This window comes from Colletotrichum orchidophilum (assembly GCF_001831195.1).
Source record: "Colletotrichum orchidophilum strain IMI 309357 chromosome Unknown Scaffold_6.1, whole genome shotgun sequence".
NCBI lineage: Eukaryota > Fungi > Ascomycota > Sordariomycetes > Glomerellales > Glomerellaceae > Colletotrichum > Colletotrichum orchidophilum.
Genome location: NW_019172962.1, coordinates 254,566 through 275,804, shown reverse-complemented (window position 1 = coordinate 275,804; position 21,239 = coordinate 254,566). Strand labels below are relative to the sequence as shown.

At 53.4% G+C, this 21,239-nt stretch overlaps 8 protein-coding genes across 8 annotated transcripts; 3 read left to right on the top strand and 5 right to left on the bottom strand.

Moving 5' to 3' along the window:
- Positions 1-564: 564 nt before the first annotated feature.
- Positions 565-1,442, bottom strand: CORC01_01196 (uncharacterized protein; the record flags this gene model as incomplete). The annotated part of the gene is made up of 2 exons (XM_022612852.1): positions 565-826; positions 892-1,442. 2 exons carry the CDS (start codon positions 1,440-1,442, stop codon positions 565-567), a joined length of 813 nt encoding a protein of 270 aa, XP_022480613.1.
- Positions 1,443-2,231: 789 nt separating this feature from the next.
- On the bottom strand, positions 2,232-2,726 carry CORC01_01195 (uncharacterized protein; the record flags this gene model as incomplete). The annotated part of the gene is made up of 1 exon (XM_022612851.1): positions 2,232-2,726. One exon carries the CDS (start codon positions 2,724-2,726, stop codon positions 2,232-2,234), a length of 495 nt encoding a protein of 164 aa, XP_022480612.1.
- Positions 2,727-3,232: 506 nt separating this feature from the next.
- On the bottom strand, positions 3,233-4,150 carry CORC01_01194 (uncharacterized protein; the record flags this gene model as incomplete). Its single annotated transcript, XM_022612850.1, has 1 exon — positions 3,233-4,150. One exon carries the CDS (start codon positions 4,148-4,150, stop codon positions 3,233-3,235), a length of 918 nt encoding a protein of 305 aa, XP_022480611.1.
- A 981-nt stretch (positions 4,151-5,131) lies between these two features.
- CORC01_01193 (uncharacterized protein) lies at positions 5,132-5,614 on the top strand (the record flags this gene model as incomplete). Its single annotated transcript, XM_022612849.1, has 2 exons — positions 5,132-5,336; positions 5,400-5,614. 2 exons carry the CDS (start codon positions 5,132-5,134, stop codon positions 5,612-5,614), a joined length of 420 nt encoding a protein of 139 aa, XP_022480610.1.
- A 5,350-nt stretch (positions 5,615-10,964) lies between these two features.
- CORC01_01192 (WW domain binding protein 11) lies at positions 10,965-11,825 on the bottom strand (the record flags this gene model as incomplete). Its single annotated transcript, XM_022612848.1, has 2 exons — positions 10,965-11,689; positions 11,753-11,825. 2 exons carry the CDS (start codon positions 11,823-11,825, stop codon positions 10,965-10,967), a joined length of 798 nt encoding a protein of 265 aa, XP_022480609.1.
- A 606-nt stretch (positions 11,826-12,431) lies between these two features.
- CORC01_01191 (uncharacterized protein) lies at positions 12,432-14,505 on the top strand (the record flags this gene model as incomplete). The annotated part of the gene is made up of 3 exons (XM_022612847.1): positions 12,432-12,996; positions 13,047-14,085; positions 14,145-14,505. 3 exons carry the CDS (start codon positions 12,432-12,434, stop codon positions 14,503-14,505), a joined length of 1,965 nt encoding a protein of 654 aa, XP_022480608.1.
- Positions 14,506-16,589: 2,084 nt separating this feature from the next.
- Positions 16,590-17,458, top strand: CORC01_01190 (uncharacterized protein; the record flags this gene model as incomplete). Its single annotated transcript, XM_022612846.1, has 2 exons — positions 16,590-16,772; positions 16,892-17,458. The coding sequence occupies 2 exons, from the start codon at positions 16,590-16,592 to the stop codon at positions 17,456-17,458; spliced, it is 750 nt and encodes a 249-aa protein (XP_022480607.1).
- A 2,308-nt stretch (positions 17,459-19,766) lies between these two features.
- Positions 19,767-21,003, bottom strand: CORC01_01189 (ATP12 chaperone; the record flags this gene model as incomplete). Its single annotated transcript, XM_022612845.1, has 2 exons — positions 19,767-20,554; positions 20,646-21,003. The coding sequence occupies 2 exons, from the start codon at positions 21,001-21,003 to the stop codon at positions 19,767-19,769; spliced, it is 1,146 nt and encodes a 381-aa protein (XP_022480606.1).
- Positions 21,004-21,239: the final 236 nt, after the last annotated feature.

The following is a 21,239-nucleotide window of genomic DNA, read 5'->3' as shown; positions in this document are numbered from 1 at the left end:
TTCGCCATCATGTCTGCATGCTTTGCCTCAACTTGTTTCGTCAAGAGACTCTTCTCGTTGGTTCCTTTTCTTTTGCGCGCTGCTCCATTTCCGGACAGAGTAAATTTCCGAGAGGAAAAAAAGCTCGTAGCTGCAACGTCAAGCTCCCATTCTGCCCGTTCAACCGCTGACCGTGAACACGGGCATTCGATGCCTTCCACCCGTCTTTCAAACTTCTTGCTGGGCCTCCTTCCTCGTCTCGTTATGGAGCCTTAAACGAGGCCATGATAGGTTAGAGTCGGTGTCGCTGCTTATTCGAAGTCATAGAGGCCGTGCTACTCCCAAAGGCCCGTAGTCTCCCTATACCACGAAGAATGCTGCCGTTGAAAAATGACTGTTGCCATTGGCAGAACCCATACTCATCGTGCCGCAGAGTATTCTGCGGTCTGTGTAGCTGCTGCCGTCTCGAGAAGTGCTGGACAACGCCGTCCTCATACGAGTCAAACTACTCCGCCCATTCGTAGTCTTCGTCCCTCATGCCTGTCATGCAAGGACGTGTCGGTCTTCCAGAATATGCATTGTGCGTCATCTCGGTTTCGTCGTATCGTCGTTTAGTAGTCGCTTTAGGGAAACCCCTGATTCATGGTGGTGCGCGCCATCCGCGCCATCCTGCAGTTCTCCATCCACGGCAGCATCCGTGACCCCGTCCACCAACCCCTCCATCTTGATCGACTCAGCGGGGCCAGACTGACTACGCCCAGTAGAGATAAAGGCTTCAATATGAAGTCTTATCGTGTCAAGAAAGGCCAAGCGAGCCGTTGCGTCGAGTTTGGAAACTGCCGATTTTCTAATGTCTTGGTGTCAGCCAGTGCCACGGGGAATGAAGAAGCCATGAGGCTGAGTGTGATATACAATAGCTCAAGTAGGGAGGAAAGATCTTCTGCGGGAGGTTCTGGGTGTTTCGTGCCAGAACCTGGTGCCCCCGATGCAGGGGGCTCAGCTTGTGCAGAAGCTAGCTGGATGAGCAGATCGGCGTTTTTGATGAACTTGACCAGGTCGTCCAGGTCAGTTTCTATGTCCAAAGTCCGCATCCGCCTAATGATTTCGACGGATTCCGGCTCGGAGCGCATGGACAAGAGGCGGAAGAGTTCTTCAAAGAGAGAAAGACGGCGTTGCAGCTCCTCATGTTTTGTTTTCAGGGCAGCAAAGCGTGTGACGTCGGGACCGGCATCGTACTCGCAACGGGTACGACCCATTCCCGCGCACAAGGAGCACACAGGACGTTGGCCATCGCATTTTGATTTCCTGCGGCGACATGAGGTGCAGGCAATTTTTGTCTGGGGACGTCGTCTTGGTGCAGAAGCCGTGGTACCAGAGGCAGACTGCGGGGTCGTCTCCCGCTCCGACGAGGCGCTGCTGGCTGCTGTTGGGCCCGCCGGTAAAAGCTCGCGCTGTGGTTTCATCGTGACCGTTGCCACAAGACCATGGGTAGGCCTGGCGGGCAACCGAGATGGCCACGAATTGTGGAAGAGGAGGCGTATATATTATGGGCGTAAGCGTGTAGCTGGTACGGCGATGTCTGCGTATTCGTCGTAGCAATTGAAATGGCGCGCGTGGACGAATTGAGAAAGGGAACAGCCAAAGCCAGAGCCAGAGCGGGCCTCAACCGCCAGACCAGATCCGCCCGCCGCGTCGCTTGGTAAGTCTCAGTCGTTTTGACGGCGTGTGTCATACTGCCGACCCCCTGGCCATGTTGGATGTAATTGAATCTTTTCTTTTATCGTCGTGGTGTTAGATTACTGTTGCAGTGTTTGGGAGTGCTGACAAGGCCCGTCCCGATGAGTAGTCTTCAATTTCCTGGGAGCTCGTGAGGTAGGCAGGTATGACGAAATGGATGGACAAGACGGTGGCCCTCGTGCCAAATCCCCGTGCCCGTTGCTGGCTAGGCCACTTGGATTGTTCCGGTGCCGGGAGAGCTGCCGCGATTCCCACTAGGTAAATAAGAAAACCAAAAAGGGAAGAAATGGAAATAATATTAATAAATGAAAACCACATAAAAGAGGTTGAGTTTGGCTCGCAAAGCTCCCCAAAGCCATGGAATCGTCTGGCCGTGGCCAGACCAGCCCATTAGCAAGGTAGAGGCTGCTGCTGCGCGATCCGTCCATCCACAGAAGGGACAGAAATGCAAGGATGTCGTAGGTGCGAGTGGCCGCTGTGGCTATCGAGAGTTTGCTGGCGCATCGGACCCCAGCTCAGCTGTCGGTTCGTGTCAGCAGCCCAGCAGGAATTAGGATTAGACACTCCCCACAATCTGCAGAGTCTGCCTGTGGCCGCTGAAACCCAAGCCTGGTGCACCCGGACGACGACGGATAATGAACCAGTTGCCTAAGACTGCTTTCGATGGAATCCCGCTGAGGGGAATAAGGCGGGGGAGACACAAAAAGGCCTGTAGAATGAAGGAAAAAGAACAGTTGAGCAAAAGAGATCATTTGGTTGCACAAAGACCATAATTGTGCCAGTCGTAATGCAACCCGCCAGCAGGTCGAAGTACATGCGGCACTGCTAATCGGGTCGTCATTATTAGTGCCTGGCGCTGGCTCAGTCGGCCATTGATTGGCAGAGAGTGGTTCTGAGATGTCAAGCCAACCCGGGGCGTCTTTGAGGTGGTGGGTTTTCTGCCCCTCCAGAGCGCCTCTCCAAGGTATGGCTGTGGTTGGCTGAACGCATCGCAACACACATTGCAACATAGATTTACGGAGAGAACATGGCACAAACCTGCCATGGCCAGTGAAATATACCTACACCAGTAGTTAGCTTGCGAATAGGAAGAGGACGTGACCATTTGAATAGCTACTGGGGAACAGCCGCGCCCAAGAGGGGGTAGAATTCAAGAAGGCTGTGAAGTCAATAGACTCAAGCCAAGGTCTCATGGAGAAAGCTCGTTGCTCGGCTTCCAAAGGAGGAGAAGAGGAGTGCTCGGAATGACAAGTGAAGGAGAGCCAACCTCATTACACTCATTGCAGCTTGTACCGGATGGCGATCTTTATCTTGCCAGCTCACTATCGTGCAAATGTGAGGCCGGCATCAGGATTCCCTTCGCTGTACCTAATGCCCCAGACTTCGATCTTATTCGACCTTCTCATTTTCGTCCATATTCACAATGCGCGGCTTCACGCACTCATTGATGCATATCCGTTGCATCCGCTCAGTAGCGAAGGACACGATGAGTAGATGTAGCATCTGCGTCATCCCGTTACACCAACTGGCATTCTCCATGAAGTCCGATGCTGACATTATTGGCTGTTCTTGCGATATATCCTCGAATCATCTCGCAGTCGCAACCTCCATGTTCGAGAATCTGGCTTCTCAAGACAAGGACCTCGTTCTTGAGCGCCGTCACACAAGCATCGAGGTACATTCGCTCTTGTGTGACCCGCTTCTCTTGAGCGGCGAGATCCATCTCATGTTGCTTCGTCTTCTCACGGCATCGCTTTGCAGCGGCTCGGTTTTTGACGCGGTACGTCTTTTTCTCTTCCGGTCTGGTTGATGAGCAGGTATCGCGGTCACTGTCCCTGCGCTCATTGGCGTTCTCAATGCACTTGGCGTTTCCATCGGACAAAGTCGTGCTTAACGGTGAGGCTTGCGCTCTCGCTCTAAGACGCGCCTTCTTCATGGGTGGTTGACTCATCGATTCCGGCTTTCGATCGTTCGCCATCCTCGTCGTTTTGCTTGTTGTCGCTCTTTCCGGGGCCGGCTCAGCCTGAAGTTCAACATCGGGAGTGTATAGCCAGTTTTGGCCTAGAGTAGGAGGATTGTCAACGGGATTTGGCCACGGATGAGTAGGGTTGTATACAACAGATTCAGGTGGTTGGAAGTCCAAGTGCTGGTACGCAGACCACGCTCCACATTGAGGTGCCCAAGTAGTCGTTATGAAGTCTGATGTAGTCGGGGCTGTTGTGTCGAACAACTGACGGCCACGGATTTCAACCTCCCGGTGTACGGAGGCCAACGAGGAGGCCGGTGTGCCCGGTGGGACTGCTAACTCAGCAGTGTAGCAATCGCATCCGGTCCACAGCTGGCACTGGTGACACTCGTTGATGGGCGATAGGAGAGTTTGTGGTGGCATGGCATACATGGGCAAGAACCCGGGGTAGGCTGACCGAGCCATCATATTGCCTCCCGAATGAACATCAGATGGCTCAGTCTATGTCGTCAAGAAATTTTAGGTGCAATTTCCTGCAGATTCCTTCGAGGGTCTTTGATTAGGGTAGGCTGTCTTGAGGGTGGTACTGGCGGGATCCGAAGAAAACTCAAAATTTCGCTGGATGGCAGCTGGTATCTGGATTTGGGAACAAATGAGTATCTTTGCCCTAAGGAGACACCGACAGAAGATGGTTGCGAGGGAGAAATGATTAGTTTTGACAACCAGGGATGGAGGATAAAAGTCTATGCTAGGATACGGGCAACAGGGTGACTGGGGTTGAAGTGTTATGCCGATGAATGGGGGCGCAACAGGATATTTGAGCGGGCCCTCAACGGAGGAAGCGCGAGAAGGGCTGCGAATATGCGCGCCACTGGGGGTTCCTACCGGGGCTAGGACCGACAGGGGACAAAGTGAGAGAATAGACTTACAGCCGTTCCACCCACTGTGTGTCTTTTCACACCAGGCGACCTGAGTTGCCGGATGTCTCAAATAGCAGACAGAGAAGATAGCTGACGCATTCATTACTACACGGGGTGGCGTACATGGAGCAAAGAAGTACTTCTGGAAGAAGCAGAGAGAGAGAGAGAGCTCGCATGATGAGCATTATTGGCGCCCCGTGTGTCGAAGCAAGATGAGCGGGAGGGTGGATACGCATAAGGGTGACAGCTGAGGGGCTGTCCGTACAAGCGGAATGGGATGCCGAATGCAATATCTTGAAGATAACAAGACAACAGGCTCTGAATGTGTTGGTGTTGGGAAGCGGTACGGTAGAGTAAGACGACCGAGAGGGAGAGAGCGCATAGTGAAGCCAGGACAAAGAGTCAAAGAATCGAATGGGGTTAAAGTCGGAGCCGAAGTTGGAGTTTGTCTGAGAGCTAAAGTGGGGGAGTATGTGTAGACTCAAGGGAGTAGTGGCAGAATTGAGTAAATTTTGGGTTTTGGTACACAATGCACAATGCCCAGAGGACAGAAGGCACGGACGGTAGTGGTAGTAGTGGTAGTAGTAGTGGTGGAAGTGGTGGTGGTGGTGGTGGTGGTGGTGGTGGAAGAGGAGGTGAGGATGGCAAAATGGAACTGCAAGTGACTGGGACCGCGGACGACGGCAGCAGCATCAAGTCGGGTGCGAGAGGGAGAGCGTTGATGGACTGGATGTGTAAGAGGGTGAAATGAAGGCAGGAAGGTACGAAGGTAGGCGATCCCTTCTGTTTCCTGATAGGTTGGGCAGGTGGTTTGCAAAAGAATCTGGACAGTCGGATGCCCAACGTTCAGTGGCGGAGCGGAATTCAATCCGGTGAAACCGATGTTCCTGATTGGCTGCCGGATCAAACTCCGATACGGAAGGCGCGAGGTGGCAAAGTGCTGGGCCACCAGGCGATGTGCCAGGCGATGGGCCAGGCGATGGGCCAGGCGATGGGCCAGGCCAGGAGGTAATGATCCGTCCCGTGGTGTTGCTCCTCCTCCCATGTCCTTTTCCAGGCTGGTTTCTCTTACCTCCCGGTCCTCATGGATGTCTTCCCAAGTGCCCTGTTGGTCCACTCCTTCTTGCACAACATCTTCTTGCTGCATGGCATTCCATGGCACCGACAACTTGCAGACGCACCGGCATTTTGTAAACGCCAACGGCCTGCTGTGCCTCTACTTACATTACCACGTGCTTACCTTACTTGGGTATCCTGAGCTCTACTTCCCCACAATCGTGCCAAGTACCTTACGCCACGGCAGCATTTGTCAAGTCTCACCATCGCGTCTTTCCCACACCCTCTCTTGACCCCATCTCTAAACCAAGGTGGCGGTCCTTTTTCTCTCCAAAACTCCATCTAGGATAGCCTGGACCTAGTTCTACTGCCCTCATTAGTGGAAAGAGACGACCTGCGTCGCCATCCCCTTGGTGCCTTAGTCCTTGGACCGAAGTGTCTTTCGTTTTGGCTGCACTTGCTGACTGTGCGCGGTGGGTACTGCAGGAGGATCCTCTTGGTTTATCCTTGGCTGCTACCAAGGCGTGGGAAGATCCAGCCACTTCCAATGCCAGAGGCGCATAGTACCCGGCTCCAACATGTCCCTGACGGTACCGTAAGGTATGGCTATGTCAGAACGTGGTCGGGTATGTCGCCTATCACGGCGTGCTAATTGTAGTCTCTCACGCGAAACCTTCTTCTAGGTGCCATCTAAAGATCGAGTCTTGGCCGACGTACAGGTATGGCTTCAGCTTCTCATCGCAATCTCCCACGGCCAAGGAGAAGAAAAATCCTCAGCCAATCGGTCCCAGCTCCTCCCAACCATTCCTGCATCCTTCTCACATGCAATCGTGACCTAGCCCCGCTGCCGTCTCCTGCAATGCCCAGCCATCAACACCATGACCGTCACCTTCGTGGCTTGTAGTGTACCTAGGTACCACGACACGTACGCTTCTGCTACCAACAGAACGGCACACACCTCACACCTCTCGATGCCATTCATTTGGCCATGTTCACGCACTGCCTTATCGAAACCGAGTCTTCACCCGCATCAATAAACCACGTCTAGCCAATCACTGCCAATGGCGACATGCGGGCATCACTAAGATCAAGTCTGGATTACCCTTGCCCACCAACCGCCCAGACTAGATGATCTGTCAACTAGCTACACCGAAAGTCACGACATCTCCGCATCTCGGCCGGCCCCCATGCTTACATGCCAGTTGGACCACTGCTGGGAATGTACTAGTTATCGGATTTTTCAGCGATTGAAGGCCATCGGGCCGGGATAGCAGATGAAAAAGAAAGTTGGCAAGGCAAACCGACAACACCCCATTCAGCACTCTCATGCAGCTGCTGTAAGCTGAGCGAGCATCTGCGAACTGCCGAAGACGAAAGTGAAACGCCAAAGATGATGATCCAAAATCAGCATCGATGGTCTCTCAACCTGGAGTCGGTCGCGGAGTCGCATGATCCCAGGATCGCTGCCGTGTCTCGCCATTCTGTTCCAGTCGCTTCAGCACTTTGCCTCTTTTCTGCCCACCAACTGCTAGCAAATCATTCCAGCCCATGAACTGCGGCCCATACGATTCGATAACTCTCAAAGTTTCCATCTCTTCAAGTCTAGGAGGCTCCAGTGGCAGATTATGTCGGCTGGCGAGGATAACATGACCAAGTACTCAAGCAACGGCGCCAAAACTAGCAGGAGTCCTTTCCCCACCCTCAACGATTGATTTCGAGTGGAACCCCCGCTGAAATGTTCATACCAGGCGTCCTTGAAGGCGTTGAAACGCTACTGCGCGGGTGGACTGACTTCTGCTCACTCCCTGCGCGCAGAGTTGCATGCATATCCAAGAAAAGGATATCGATTGATGTTCATGGGCCCTCCTCGAATCCTGCTGGCCCGGTGGAAACCCCGATTCGTGGCCAGCCTCTAAGATGAATCTGGCCCAAAGACTACTCCCAAAGCCATTCTATGGCGTTCTCGAGCCAGCTGAATGATAACATGGCTGTTATTGTTGGCACTCCCGAGACACCGGCTTGGCCTGTCGACTGAAAGTTAATTGATGGCTGTACCCCGAGGTTACATTGGTTTTCCTTACTTCTGACCGCAGGGAGCCTGACAGTCACGGCCGCGATGAGGTTGGTAATCGTATGGTGCGAGAGTAGTATCAAACGGCATGTGCCGAGGGCCCGAGAACCAACTAGAGTATGACAGAACATCGCAAGACTCGTACCCAATCGGCTTTTGTAAATCGCCACAAGGGGGTGTACACCCTTTGAATGAGCGACAATTGATGCAGTGCTCAAGATATGATATGTTCCCTGTATCAAATGCGCCGTTAGTCGCCAGCCCGCAGCTGATGCGCTCCGGATCTGTCAAAAATGATATCCAGTCGATAGCGGGGGCAAGTCTCCTGCTGCCCGAAATTTGTGACCACAAATCCGAGTGACCCCTATCTTAGTAAGGGAATCCTGTTTGGAAAATTGGGGTCTTTGTTGATTTACCAACATTTCTCGTGTACGACTTCCAAAGATGAGTCGATCTAGTATCGGTGTTTACAAGCTCAGGGCATAGCTTGCGGGTAGATATTTCAATCAGTAGTGGGAAAGTGCTTCTTCATCAAATTGACCAGCCCACGCTGTGGCATTAACTCTTCACCTGATCTGAATTGGCCCCGGAAGAGCGACATTACCCGGCGTACGTATGTCGAGCCAGGTTCTGGCGGCTTTATGCTGGACCATAGCCGTTCAAGATGACAAGCTCTTGGGATACTTTCAAGCCTCTTTTATATCTGGTATAGAAGGCTCGTCACGTCTCGTCGAGAAGACGTATTTGTAAACGGCAAGAGCGCCGATGAGATACACTTTATAGACTCTATGAGAAGAATCCAATTTGGCAGCCCGCCCCTTTTCTCATCAATGCGATACTGTGCGTTTCTGTTGAACGACATCTGACCATTGAAGCCTTGATTTACCCCCCGTCCATCGGCTTCAGCTGAGCCGAGAGAGGGGTTGTATAACTCCGTATTTTGAACGACGCAGTAATCAAACCCTGCCGTTCAAGGCGATGGGACTTGAGTCGTTGATGATCAGCCACTCAGTGTTTGCGAGCCGCGCATTCTATCTGCTACTTGAGTCGGAGAGAAAGGTCAGTCCACTGACACTACTTACACAGAGTGACTTTCGCATGGGAGTTGCTTGGCAACAACTCATCAGAACGCAGGATCGGTACTAAAGTCGTGGGCGGCCTGCTCCAGTAGACGTTGTTGACACTAGATCCCAGAGAGAGATGGTATTGACTCCTCTCGACTCCTAGAGAAGGATTTCAGATGAAAGTTTTCAGCCCCGGCAGAATGATGTTCCTACATCTGGCGGTTGCTTATGATACTATCCCTTGCGTACAGCTTAACCCTTTTTTATGCTCGAGGGCCCCCTGTTCTTTCCTGGTTCACGATTATTGAGAAAAGGAAGAAGGGCCCAATAATTTCAATGTCAGCTTTGCGTAATGGCCTACAGAACGTCCCGGGGGATTACACATCGGGTAATGTTTTCCCGTCCCCAGGGACCCTCCCTCCGTCTCAATACCGCTCGCTTTCGAGACCCCTTAAGACCGTGCCTGACTCAGTACTCTCTTCCTGCTCGCCAGTGCCACCATACCACGACGCCGGCATGAAGCCTACAACTTGAACATTGCGGAAATGACAGGATCGGGCCAGGAAACTGGCACGAGTTGAATCGTACAGGGGAATCTCATCCTTGGGTCTCTGGCGGATTGGGAGACCCACGCCCTTTTTTACTTGAACGGTGTAGAGTATCCGAACAGTGATGGCAGGTTTTCCTACAGCCTTGAAAGGATTGTTTTTGGGCCGCTTTTACAGGGGAATACTACTGGAAGAACTATCCATTACTATGATGGGCCTTTCGACGCCTTAGGTCCTACCACTCTGGCTTGGGAAATGAAGCATTGCCATCTTTGACTTGGAATCTCGTCTGCACTAAGGCTGCACACGAATTACCTTACATCGCTCTCTGAGCCATTTACGTGTACTTTTGATGCTACGAGAGGAGTGATTTACCATATGCTCAATACGTTGAGTGTTCTTCATTCTTGACACTGCACACTGACTCTGACGCTGGGCTTCTGGGATTTCATGGTGGAAGGCCAAACCAACAAAATTGACCAGCGGAAATCTGAGTGTTACTTTCATTAGTGCCATTCTTGCACAGCTTATCCCCCGACAAGAACTGACTGCACCTTTCACAGAATTTCCGAATTGCATGACTAGAAAGACATATTGAGTTTGAATGGGATGGGTGTCGCGTGGCGAGGCCGCTGGCAGGTTGGTAGCGAAGGACAGAAGGGAACAGGGGCTGGCACGTTGATGGTACCATGCCCTTCGTACAAGAGGAATAGCGATGCTGCGGGTATGTTTATGGATTGCGTCACGAGTCATTCAGAGCCGGTCTTTGTGAAGGGTCGAATAATGAAATGCTGCGGACTGAAATCAAGTGGTCCAACGATTTCAATACCCCATCCTGCCTTGGACCTAGAACGGGAAGACAAAGAGGTTGAGATACGTTAGTGGTATTTCATTTCTGCCACAGTACAAAGCGGCAAAGCTGAGATATGTTTAGAGAATCAGGTCTGCAGTGTTACAAGGCGATGGAGGTGAGTCTGGCAGGCGGCAGTCCAGTCACAGCCTCAAGCGGCTTGTCTTAGACACATGAGAGGCCAGGTTGCCAATCTGTATGGAACAGTAATGCAGATTGAATATATTGGACTTTGTTAATTGGGCCTCAATGAGGAGGCGAATAGCTATATCCACACACTGCTGCTCGCAAAAACCAGACACAGTAGGCGCCGATTGTAAACGCAGGGAACCGAGGTTCCGTCGTATTTCAGATGGTATGAAAAATTTATCTCCAAAGGGTGTGTGGCGTAATCGCAGAATTGCGGCTCTGACTCGCCGGCCGCACAGGTTCCTCCGGCTGGTCACCGTCTGGTTAGGTTGTAATCTGACATGGGAGCCAAACTGAATCGTATGGGTTCTGTGCTGTGAATATAGCGATCCTTCCCTCGACTCCAAGTGTTACCTGCCATGTGCTCTCGACGAGCGGCATGGCGATCATCTGGTGGATTGGGGGTTTCGCCGTCTGCTCTGCAGCTTGCTGCGCGTGGAGCGGTCCATGGATGGGCAGCCCACCGGAACGGTATTTGGTGCTTTGAGCGCCATATGACAGTCGAGTCGCAGTACTAACTTGTCGGACCCGTGGCCAAAATCAAGGCTTCTTCTCGTTGACTCCTTGGAACATTATAGCCCCACTCAGACATCTTCATCCTCCACTTCCTCCACCATGACCTTGCGGGACACAGTGCTCTCTGATTCCCCGAGAGACGCGGTTGTCTGTAGGTAGCCTTCCTGCTCCAGCCGATCCGCCTCTTCAGGCTCCATTAAGCCGCCTTGACCCTTGCCTTTGTCCAACTTCATTTTTACATGAGTAGGCACGAAAGCAGTAACAGCTTCCTTTGTAAGATTTCGAACCATCGGCTTTGCTTCGTATACGGTCTTAGGTTCTGGCGCTGCAAGCTTTCTCTCCTTCTCCGTCTCCCTCTCCTCTGGTGGCTCCCTCTCTGCCTGTTCTGCTTGCCTCCTAGCGCGTCTCTTTGCGTACCACCGGTCCATCACTTGTTTTGGAATCGGCGGCGGTGTATCTCTCGGCATGGGTATCCGCTTGACGTCGTCGGGGACGTCCTCATCGCTGGTCAGTTCGTCGTTATCCCGTCTCCGCTTTCCGAGGACTCCTCCAGAAGAATCGCCATCGCGGTTGTAAACGCGGCTGAACGTGGGTGCTTTGTCGCCGAGCGCTTCGCGCGCCTTCTTCACTGCGCGTAGCTCTTTCTCGAGGCCCTCGAGGACCTGCTCTTCGTGGCGCGAAAGCTTTCCTCCGTTTGTCGTGATACCCTTGAGGTCGTCGATTTGTTTCTGAAATCTTTCGGGGTTGCGGCGTGCGAGCTTCTCATTGCGACGGCCCTGGACTTCGGCCTTGCCTAGAAGAGTGATGAGTTAGTAATGACTTCACCAGGTAATGTCTTGCAAGGGTAAATTCCTACCTTTCTTGATTGCTTTCGCTTTATCAGCCTTGCGCTGAGCTTGGACTGGGTTGTAATTCTTTTCTTTCGGCATCTTGGGTTTTGCGTCGACGTAATGGGGATTGTCGTTGGAGTTTCAACGCCAATGTCACAAGAAGCTTCCATTCTTTGCCAACCTGGGAAGACCAATTGCTCTGATAGCGATAAGGCGGCTCAGAGGTTCCAGATTGTTATCGATTGCTCTTATCCAGTCACGTGAAACACATGTTTGACAGGGGTCTGATAGTTGCCCCTGCAACATTGTTGACTTAATGCCCCGCAGTACCCAATAACACTGTCGCTTTGTTCCCTTGTTCCCCCCTAATACGCAAGTGCCCACCAGCGATCGACTGTGCAGTGGCCAGCCTCCGTAGGTCGGGTAGATCTTGGGCAGTCTGTCTCCATCCATCGCCCTGGATTCCTACTTACCCAAGTCAACCCCACGGCGGAGAAGATAACAACATAATAAGCCGCGTTGGTTACGCTTTATCTCGAGCACGCATCTCTATTCGTACCTTGCAGTGCTTTGCGATCCTTCCCAAACCTCTTTCTCAACTACCCCTCCAAGCAGGTTGGTTGATCGTTTGGTCGCTACGTTTCGCCCCCCCGCATCCTCCCTCGATCCACCTTCCGACCTGGTTGTTCGACGACATCATCAACAATGTCGGGCTTCATGGCCAATTTGTTCCCCGGAGGAAACAGGGATAGTAATGCAGCATCGCGACCCGAGACACCCACGAGAAACAGCTTCATCAACCCTGCCAGCACACCCCAAGGAAGCCCCAGCAAGAAGACGAACCCCCCCGGCGCCCACGAGCTGCCCGACGCATTCGACAATGCGCTCAAGTTGAGCACGCCTGTTCTGGAGAGGCCTAGACTCGATCGTCCTCTGAGTGTGATCACCACACCGCAGTCATCGGGAAGAGGCAACGAATACAGTCCCAACGTGGAAGACAGCGTCCTGCACAAGGTAGCAACTTCAGCAGGCAGCCCCTTGAAGAAGTCACATGGACAGGAGAACACTCCTCCCATCCCGCGCTTGGGAGGTAACGACTCCCCCTACCAACAGAGCCACGCTGCCATCTCCCGTCACGAGCTGTATCAGCCCAAGGAGAAGGCTGTAACTCCTAGGAACAAGTTCAACACTCAGAGAGCACTCACCCCCGAAGAGCTGGAGATCCTGCAGCGCCCCAATGTCCGAAGACTCGTCAACGTGACACAGCTTTGTACGTTCATCTTCGTCAAACTTCGTGTCCGCAAAACTAACCAAGAGCAGACTTCCTCGACTATTACTTTGACCTCCTGACGTATGTCGGCTCTAGACAGAACCGCCTGAACAACTTCCAATCGGAGATTCCGCCTCCGCCAGAGACTGATGAGGCAACGTACAATCAGATGTGGCAGAAGTACAAGGGACGAGAGCGTGCAAACCTCAGAAAGAGACGAGTCAGACTTCGTCAGGGTGATTTCCAGATCCTCACCCAGGTTGGACAAGGAGGCTACGGCCAGGTCTTCCTGGCGCAGAAGAAAGATACTCGGGAAGTCTGTGCATTGAAGGTGATGAGCAAAAAGTTGCTGTTCAAGTTGGACGAAGTCCGCCACGTGTTGACAGAGCGCGACATCCTGACCACTGCCAAGAGTGACTGGCTTGTGCGGCTTCTTTACTCGTTCCAAGATGACAAGAGTATCTATCTTGCCATGGAATATGTGCCGGGAGGAGATTTCCGCACGCTGCTCAACAACACGGGTGTTCTGAGCAACCGCCATGCTCGTTTCTACATCGCCGAGATGTTCTGTTCTGTTGATGCTCTCCACCAGCTGGGTTACATTCATCGAGATTTGAAGCCGGAGAATTTCCTCGTCGATTCCACCGGGCACGTCAAGCTCACGGACTTTGGACTAGCTGCCGGTATGCTTGCGCCGGCCAAGATCGAATCTATGAGAGTTCGTCTCGAAAAGGCATCTGAGACCTCGGTGCCTTTCGGAAAGCCCATGGACAAGCGGACGGTGGCTGAGCGAAGGGAGGGGTACCAAACGATGCGCGCCAAGGACATGAACTACGCCAAGTCCATCGTTGGCTCGCCCGACTACATGGCGCCCGAAGTTCTTCGAGGGGACGAGTACGACTACACAGTGGACTACTGGAGCTTGGGTTGCATGCTGTTCGAGGCTCTGACAGGATTCCCTCCCTTTGCAGGCTCCACACCTGACGAGACTTGGAGAAACTTGAAGCACTGGCGCGAGGTGCTCAAGCGGCCCGTTTGGGAGGACCCTAACTACTTCCTCAGCAACCGCACTTGGAACTTCATTACGACGTGAGTGGGCCCTGTCACGGTTGACATGTCTTGTGACATCATCTAACATTGCGCTTTAGTTGCATCAACTCCCGGTCCAAGCGCTTCTCCAACTTCAAGGAGATCAACTCTCACCATTACTTTGCCGAGGTTGACTGGGACACGCTGCGAACCACAAAGGCTCCATTCGTGCCTGAGCTCGATTCAGAGACAGATGCGGGTTACTTTGATGATTTCAGCAACGAGGCTGACATGGCCAAGTACAAGGAGGTGCATGACAAACAGCAGGCGCTAGAGACTATGGCGGATCGTGATGACGAAATGGGCAAGAGTCTCTTCGTCGGCTTCACTTTCCGACACCGTAAAACTACGGACGACGCAAGTCCACGCAAGCCTATCCCCTTCAAGGAGGAGGAAGACACCTTTGGCACGATGCTGTAGGGCAGGCCTATGTGGCGAAGGACGACGCAATTGAATTGGGCCATTCGGAGAAGCTTCCGCTGAGCCTGGAGTCGAAAGATTCTAATCACGATGATGATGAGACGGACGTCATTGGGGGAGCATAAGGCGGTGTTCGAGGGAGCGAAGGACTACTTGTATGAGTTTGGGACAGAACTGCCCTGCAGCGATGGCATGTTTGAGATGAGATTCCAGATATTTCTTTTTCGCGATGGAGTTTGCAGACGGACAAGCCCAGGTTGACAGGCCTGTTAACAGCATTCAGCAAACAAGGTCTTTTTTCGGGTTGGGATTAATTCTAGGGGATGGGACGGCGTTGCAGACGGCCGAACATCCGACACACGTGGGACTGGGATAGACACGCAGACAAAATTTGACATTTCTTCCTTCCACATCGGTCAGCTTCCCCCAGCTTACCGACAATGAGCCAACTGTCCGCGTCATCTTCTGAGGCTTTGCGCGAAGCCCCGTGAGAGAGTACCTGCCTTAGTTGAAGCAAATATGACCAGCCTCGCCTCTCGGCACGACGGCGGCTAGCCAACGATTGGGCTGCCAAACCTGACGGCGGTCTGTTTTGGTGGTGGATGACGGCGTGTCGATCAGCCGGCACCTAGTATTAGCATAAGCACATACTCTGAAACAATCCGAAATGAGGCTTCGGCCCAGCTCCGTGGTCACGTTCCCCCAGCGCCTAGACAGTCATCGCTCGCTGACCTGACGCCGTTTCGTTTCTTCTCCATCTTCTTTTTCTCCTTCTTCCTCGTCCCGACTCGAAGGAGCAGTGCGCTCTCCCGACGAGCTGGGTCCGTCCAGCAGGAGGCTGAAGCAACCCATTCGGACGAAGAATCAAAAGGGCACACGTCAGCTTCTGGGTCCTCCCCCCTTCGCAAACCGAATGGGAGGGTAAACGCAGGCTGACGCTTCCTTGCAGGAAGGACACGCGAAATGAACAAGCAAGACAAGCATACCCTCCCGCCGTTTGGTGTTTCCTGGAGGTACCTTTTCCTTTGATCGAGTTACCCGGGGGACCGAGAGCCAATGCGGTTGAAACGGAGGTTCGTGTTGATTGGCTTGGACGTTCATGACGGATCGCCGAATCGAACACTAGGGCGCTCCGGTGGTGGTGGCTCGGTGTTCCCCAAATCCCATCCCGGACGGCCACCATCCATCTTTTTGTCGTGTCACCTCACCCCTCTCAGCGCCCTGCGCGACGGTGGACGATGCGAGCCCGTTGAAGCTAGAGCTAAGCATACTTGCCGACGAACCACTAGTCTTGTCCGACTGCCACAGAGCGAGGGGCTGACTTTTGGCGGGAAGGGGCAAAGAGCTCTGTGTCCATGGGGAAAACATTTCCACACTCTTGTTCCTCCTTCCTGGTGACACCGCCCGGGGGCCCTGCCATGCAGCCATGCAGCCATGCAGTCATGCAGGACCGCGCGGTGGGCTTTGATCAAGGGACGGACAGGGCGAGAAAATGTGCGAGCTGAGCTGAGCTGTTCGGATGTAAGGTAAGCAAAGCCATGTATGGAGACACGACTTGGAGGGAGGGTGATGTGCCAGTAGTAGCCTGGGCATCCGGTAGGATCTGCGGAGGTTCAAAGAGCCCACAACGCGGTGTCCGTGGACGAGGCGGCTCGCCTCCCTCATCGCCCCCCTCAAGAGGAAACGGAGATGCGCCAAGACCATGGCATTGCTTTCTTTTGCCCTACGGCTGCTCGGGACCGAAGCTGTCTGTTCCCCTCCCCCCTTCCCTCCCCATCAGCAAGCTCGGCATTTGAGTGAGACTAGCGTAGTAAGGTAGTAGAGGGCGTGTGGAGAGCGAGGCGAAGAAGCGGTCATGTCGTTCAAGAATATAAAGACAAGTCGTTCGAGCTTCGGTCCGTCCAATCGTTCGGAATTTGTTTCGAACCATCACCTCGGGACGCATCTCTTCTTCTCCTTCGTCGCAACAAATCAGACAAACATTTCCTCTCACGTATAACGCATCGCAACTGCAGTCGCAGGTAATTCTCGATCGTCTCAAGTACCAAATCTTCACAAATTCAAACGAAATCAAATCAGTCAAAATGAAGGCCGCTTTCGTTGCTGCTGCTTTGGCCCAGGGCGCCGCCGCTGTCGCCAACCCCATTGGACCCGGAAACGGTGGCTTTGGTCCCGGTAACGGCGCCGGCTGGGGTGGATTCGCCTACGGCGGTGGCTTCGGCGGGTTCGGCCCTGGCGGGTTCGGCAACGGCGTTGCATCATGCGCTGTAAGTCTAAATTACGCTTTCCTGTCATCTCACCTTTCTATACCCATCCAATCTTGTACAAAACCGTAATATTTTACACGTAAACTCTACTTGCGACATTTACTCACAAACTTTACCAGAGCTCCTGCTTCTCATCCCACTTCGCCACAGCCACCCCCACCCCCGCCGCCTTCTGCACCGACGCCCCGCAACTGAATGACTGCGTACAGTCCGCCTGCACGTCCGACGCCGCCGCCCTGTCTACCTACACCTCCGTTTCCTCCTCCGTCTGCAACGCCTTCACCTCGTGCTCCAGCACGAGCACCTTCACCTACAGCGGCGGCTGGTGGGGCGGCGCTTCCAAGACCGACGCCGCCGTCACCATCACCGGCTGCCCCGTCGACGGCTGGTGGGGACCCGGTGGTGCCTGGGGCGGCATGGGCCCCGGCTGGGCATACAAGACCGACACCGTCACCCTCACCCGCACTGTCAACGGCGTCGCCACCACCGGCCCCGCCACCGTCGCCCAGGCCGTCTCCGGCAGCAGCACGCTGCTCACGACTTTCACTGGCGCGTTCAATGCCCAGGCGACTGGCGGCTCCAGCTCTGGCTCCACCAACGCTGCTGCCCCCGCTGATGCCAACCGCGGTGTCATGGTTGCTGGCGCGGCCTTGGGCGCTTTCGTTGCTGCTGTCGGTCTGATGTAAGAGCTCCATCAAGTTGTCGCCATACATGAGATGGGCAATTCCCTTGAACCTGTATACCATATCCCCCCTTCCCTTTTGTGTTGTTTACAAACGGGATTTGCAAAAAAATGAATCGGAGAAAATAAGGGGCATGATTTGGGGATTCATGGGGCAAGGCTTTTTTTTATTCCTACTTCATTCCTTAATGACCTGGAGTTAATATTGGGGAGGATTGTTTATAAGGCTGGATACCTTTGTAACGTATTCGATGATGACATGTCTCTAGACGATGAGAGATGATTACAGTCTTTACTTGGAACGTAGTATAGTCACGGCCGGGCACGATGATTTGGAATGCAGCATTTGCTAAAGCTAAACTCGCCTCTATCCATACCTACCAAACTTTTCAGTGAAACCCATCTTGAATTAAAAATTAGGTAAGCATTCGAACATTGATCCTGACGAAGCATGAAGCATTGATTCTACCTCAGCCAGAATGTCCGAGGAAACGAGAGTTAATTGAATGATTCTGCGAACTCTTCCTGATCGCAATTGAAACGCTGAGAATAGTAGTATGAGCGTCAGTCTTTTGAAAAGTGGGAGGACGATCTTCTGATACTCTGTCATCAAAGCCAAAGAAAGTAGGCATCTGAATGTCGTCAGTTTCCGGGAGAAAGGCAAGGTTCTGAGACGGGAGAGACAACTCCTCATATTGCCGCCCTTAGGGATACCAACCAGACCAGACCCGACTTGCTAGCTATTCCGGGGAATAGAAGCAAGGCCTCCAAATCACAGCGTTTTTCCTTAGCCACTGTATCTTCGACGATTGGTGATTCTGCTGGCCACGACCCTGGTCGTCTTACAGGTACCCGGTCTTGTAGCGCCTTCGATTAAACTTGGGTGTGTAAGACTTTAAGGAGGGATAAAATCTTCGAGGTCTGTTCATAGAAACTATCCAATCTAAAATCTTGGGTCTCAAATGTGTGCAGGATTTTTCCGATTTCTTGATTCCTGGTGTAGGCTTCCAACGACGCTTTCATGGCATGTTCCATCTGACGCTGCAAGTCGAAAGGTACACCGTCAGCCCAAAGCTTTCTTGTACACAAGGATCTGGTAGGTTCAAACTCACATAAAATGGTAACTTAGGTTGATATGCGGTTTCGACAATTCAGGGCCAACCCTTTCTGAAGAGAGATTGTATCTTTTTGAGGTTGATGTCGCGTATTGCTGCATAGCTTACAAGAATTCGTCAATCTCTTTCTTCAGACGCTCGACATGATCGCCAATATCTTGCAGAGCCTCTGGATGCGAGACGTGACGACGACAAAGCCTGAATGCCATCCAGTGTCCGAAGCGTGGTCTATAAAACGTCAATGAACCTTGTGGTTTCCTGGTACTCGGTCTTAGAGCCTCCAGAGTCTTTCAGGGCGACGAGAACCCAGATTTGGATCCTGCGCGTATCTCGGAATAGAGTAGCTGGAAAGGTCATCGGGCTGAATTAGAAAAGGGGCTTCCGGGGTTTTGAGAGTGGTTAGTCGTCGGTAAACCACGGTCAGAACGACGTTGCCGATAATTCTCACCACCATCTCATTTGTGTCCCAGGAGGGGCTACTCTAGAGATAGTGTCGACTGAGAAAAGCTGTGTTGAGAACATATCGACTTGGTGGCTTTGCGCTGTCATCCACCATACATGGTTGGGCATAGGCGAAAATACGGCCAGCTCGATGATCTTTCCAATGTGATACTGTGAGGTAGGTATGGGAAACGAGCAGGTATTTCTAACTAAAGAGGCCTCAATTAGTAGGAGCCTTCTGCATCGGGTTGATCAAAGTGAGAACACTGAGAGCCTCCTTGAATCGTTCGAAACGCCAGGTGAGTAAGTCTTGGAGAGTATCTGTGATCTGCCTTTCATGGTGGGGAAGATGATGGCGGACGATGGTCTATTCTCCTTGCAGATCGGTTTCAAAGTAACGTTTGCACACAAATGGTTGGTACGAATGATCATTCACTAGTCAGCTCCCTCCCCTCCTAAGCAGCTATTTTCCATCGCCCAGTTGAATAAGGCGAGAAACAAGCAGCTCCTAGGGTACTCGTCGGGTTGGTATTCGACTTGGGTAAGGACCTCTACAGTCGGGCCTCTGGACTAGAGGTGCGTGTATAGACCAAGTTTAAGGAGGAGTCCATCACCAACTTTTGTTCGAACCACTACTTCTACAAGAAAGCACTCTGATCCTCTAAATCAGGTGTCCATCCTCTGATATACAAGATCCCAGATCTCTATTTATACAACAGCCAAATCCCCGGAGAAAAAAGGGCCGCCATCTCCCTCTCACCTACGGTTCGTGCCAGAGACAAGCAGCACAACACTGCCAAGCTGCCTCCTCAGATCCTCCTTCTCGACATCGTGCGTATCTTCCACCTCGCCCCACGCGCCCGTCTGCCACGTAACCTCCAAACTCAACGCCGTAGCCGCCTCCTCGACGCCAAACTTGCCGCTGTTGCTGTCGCGGTACTCCCCCACGGGACCCTCGCTCCACTCAACAACCAACCTCGCCGCCCCGACAAGACTCTTGCCCGCCAGCACGGCCCTCTCAAGCCCCGTCAGTTCCCACGCGTCAAGCCCCATGACCCACCCCTGCACCACCTCCCTCACCCCCTCCGCCTGCCTCTGCGGCACGATACTATGCCCGTCCAAGACCGGGTTGATCTCAATACCGGGCCACACCCGGCGCGTCACCGCCCCAACGACCGCCTCCGCCGTCCTCTTCTGCACGTCTCGAAGCGACTCCCCCGCATCGTTGCGCGTATCTGTCGCACCCGCCGGCGGCGCCCAGCAGAGCATCGCGTCCGTGTCGAGGTACCGCATCAGCGTGTTTGTGACATGCTCCCGGATCTTGCCCTCGTTCGCGGCGTCGTCGGCGGCGATGTCGATGGCGCGGCAGATGAGCGAGGTCAGGGGGATCAGGTGCTGCTTCGTCGCCTGCTCGGCCGAGGTGATGAGGTCCCACTCGATGGCCAGGGCTGAGGCGAGGTGCTGCTTGGAGGGGGGCAGGCGGATGATTTCCTTGGTATTGGGGTGGCGGAGGGGGCGGGAGTCGAGGTGGACTTGGAGGGCGCCTGTCGGGTTTTGCCAATGTCGTTAGCCAGATAGTCTAACCGAGGAAATTGCAAGCAGCGACAGGTATCAAACGTGACAAAAACGACGTACCATCAACCTCTTGCACAGTAACATCATTCCAAAACCTCCTCTTCAGAGCGCCGGGCTTGCTCGACTTGGCCTCCGCCGACGTCCGAATCTGCTTGGCGTGCTTTAGCATCTCGGCCTGCCTCTTCCTCCTCTCGACGCGGATTCGCGCCGCGGCGGCCCGGTCCTCGGCGGCGATGTCAGCGATGGGCGGTTCCGGTGGCGGGCCGGTGCCGACCACGGGTGCGACCTCGGCGGGCTTGAGGGGCGTCGTCGAGATGGCTCTCGCATTAAGGTTGAGGGCACATGACCGTCGAGTCGACAACGTCAATGGCGAAGGCGCCGTGAAAAGACGAAGCGGAATGCGTGTTGACGGCTTCATTGTGTGGTATCACAGAAAGACGTCGTGGATGTGGATTGGAGCTATGGGAGCTGCAGCCACGGGATACAAATACGTCGTTGAATCAATTTTTGGGAGCTTCGCGGGAAGCCCCGGTCGTCAATACAGGGGTATGATTGGCTCGTACCTGAGGTGACATCAGAATGCGGGACGGTCTCGGAAGGTGAGCCCGGTGAAGCCTCGGTGTACGAAGTTCAAATTTCAGGGTCCTCACGCAT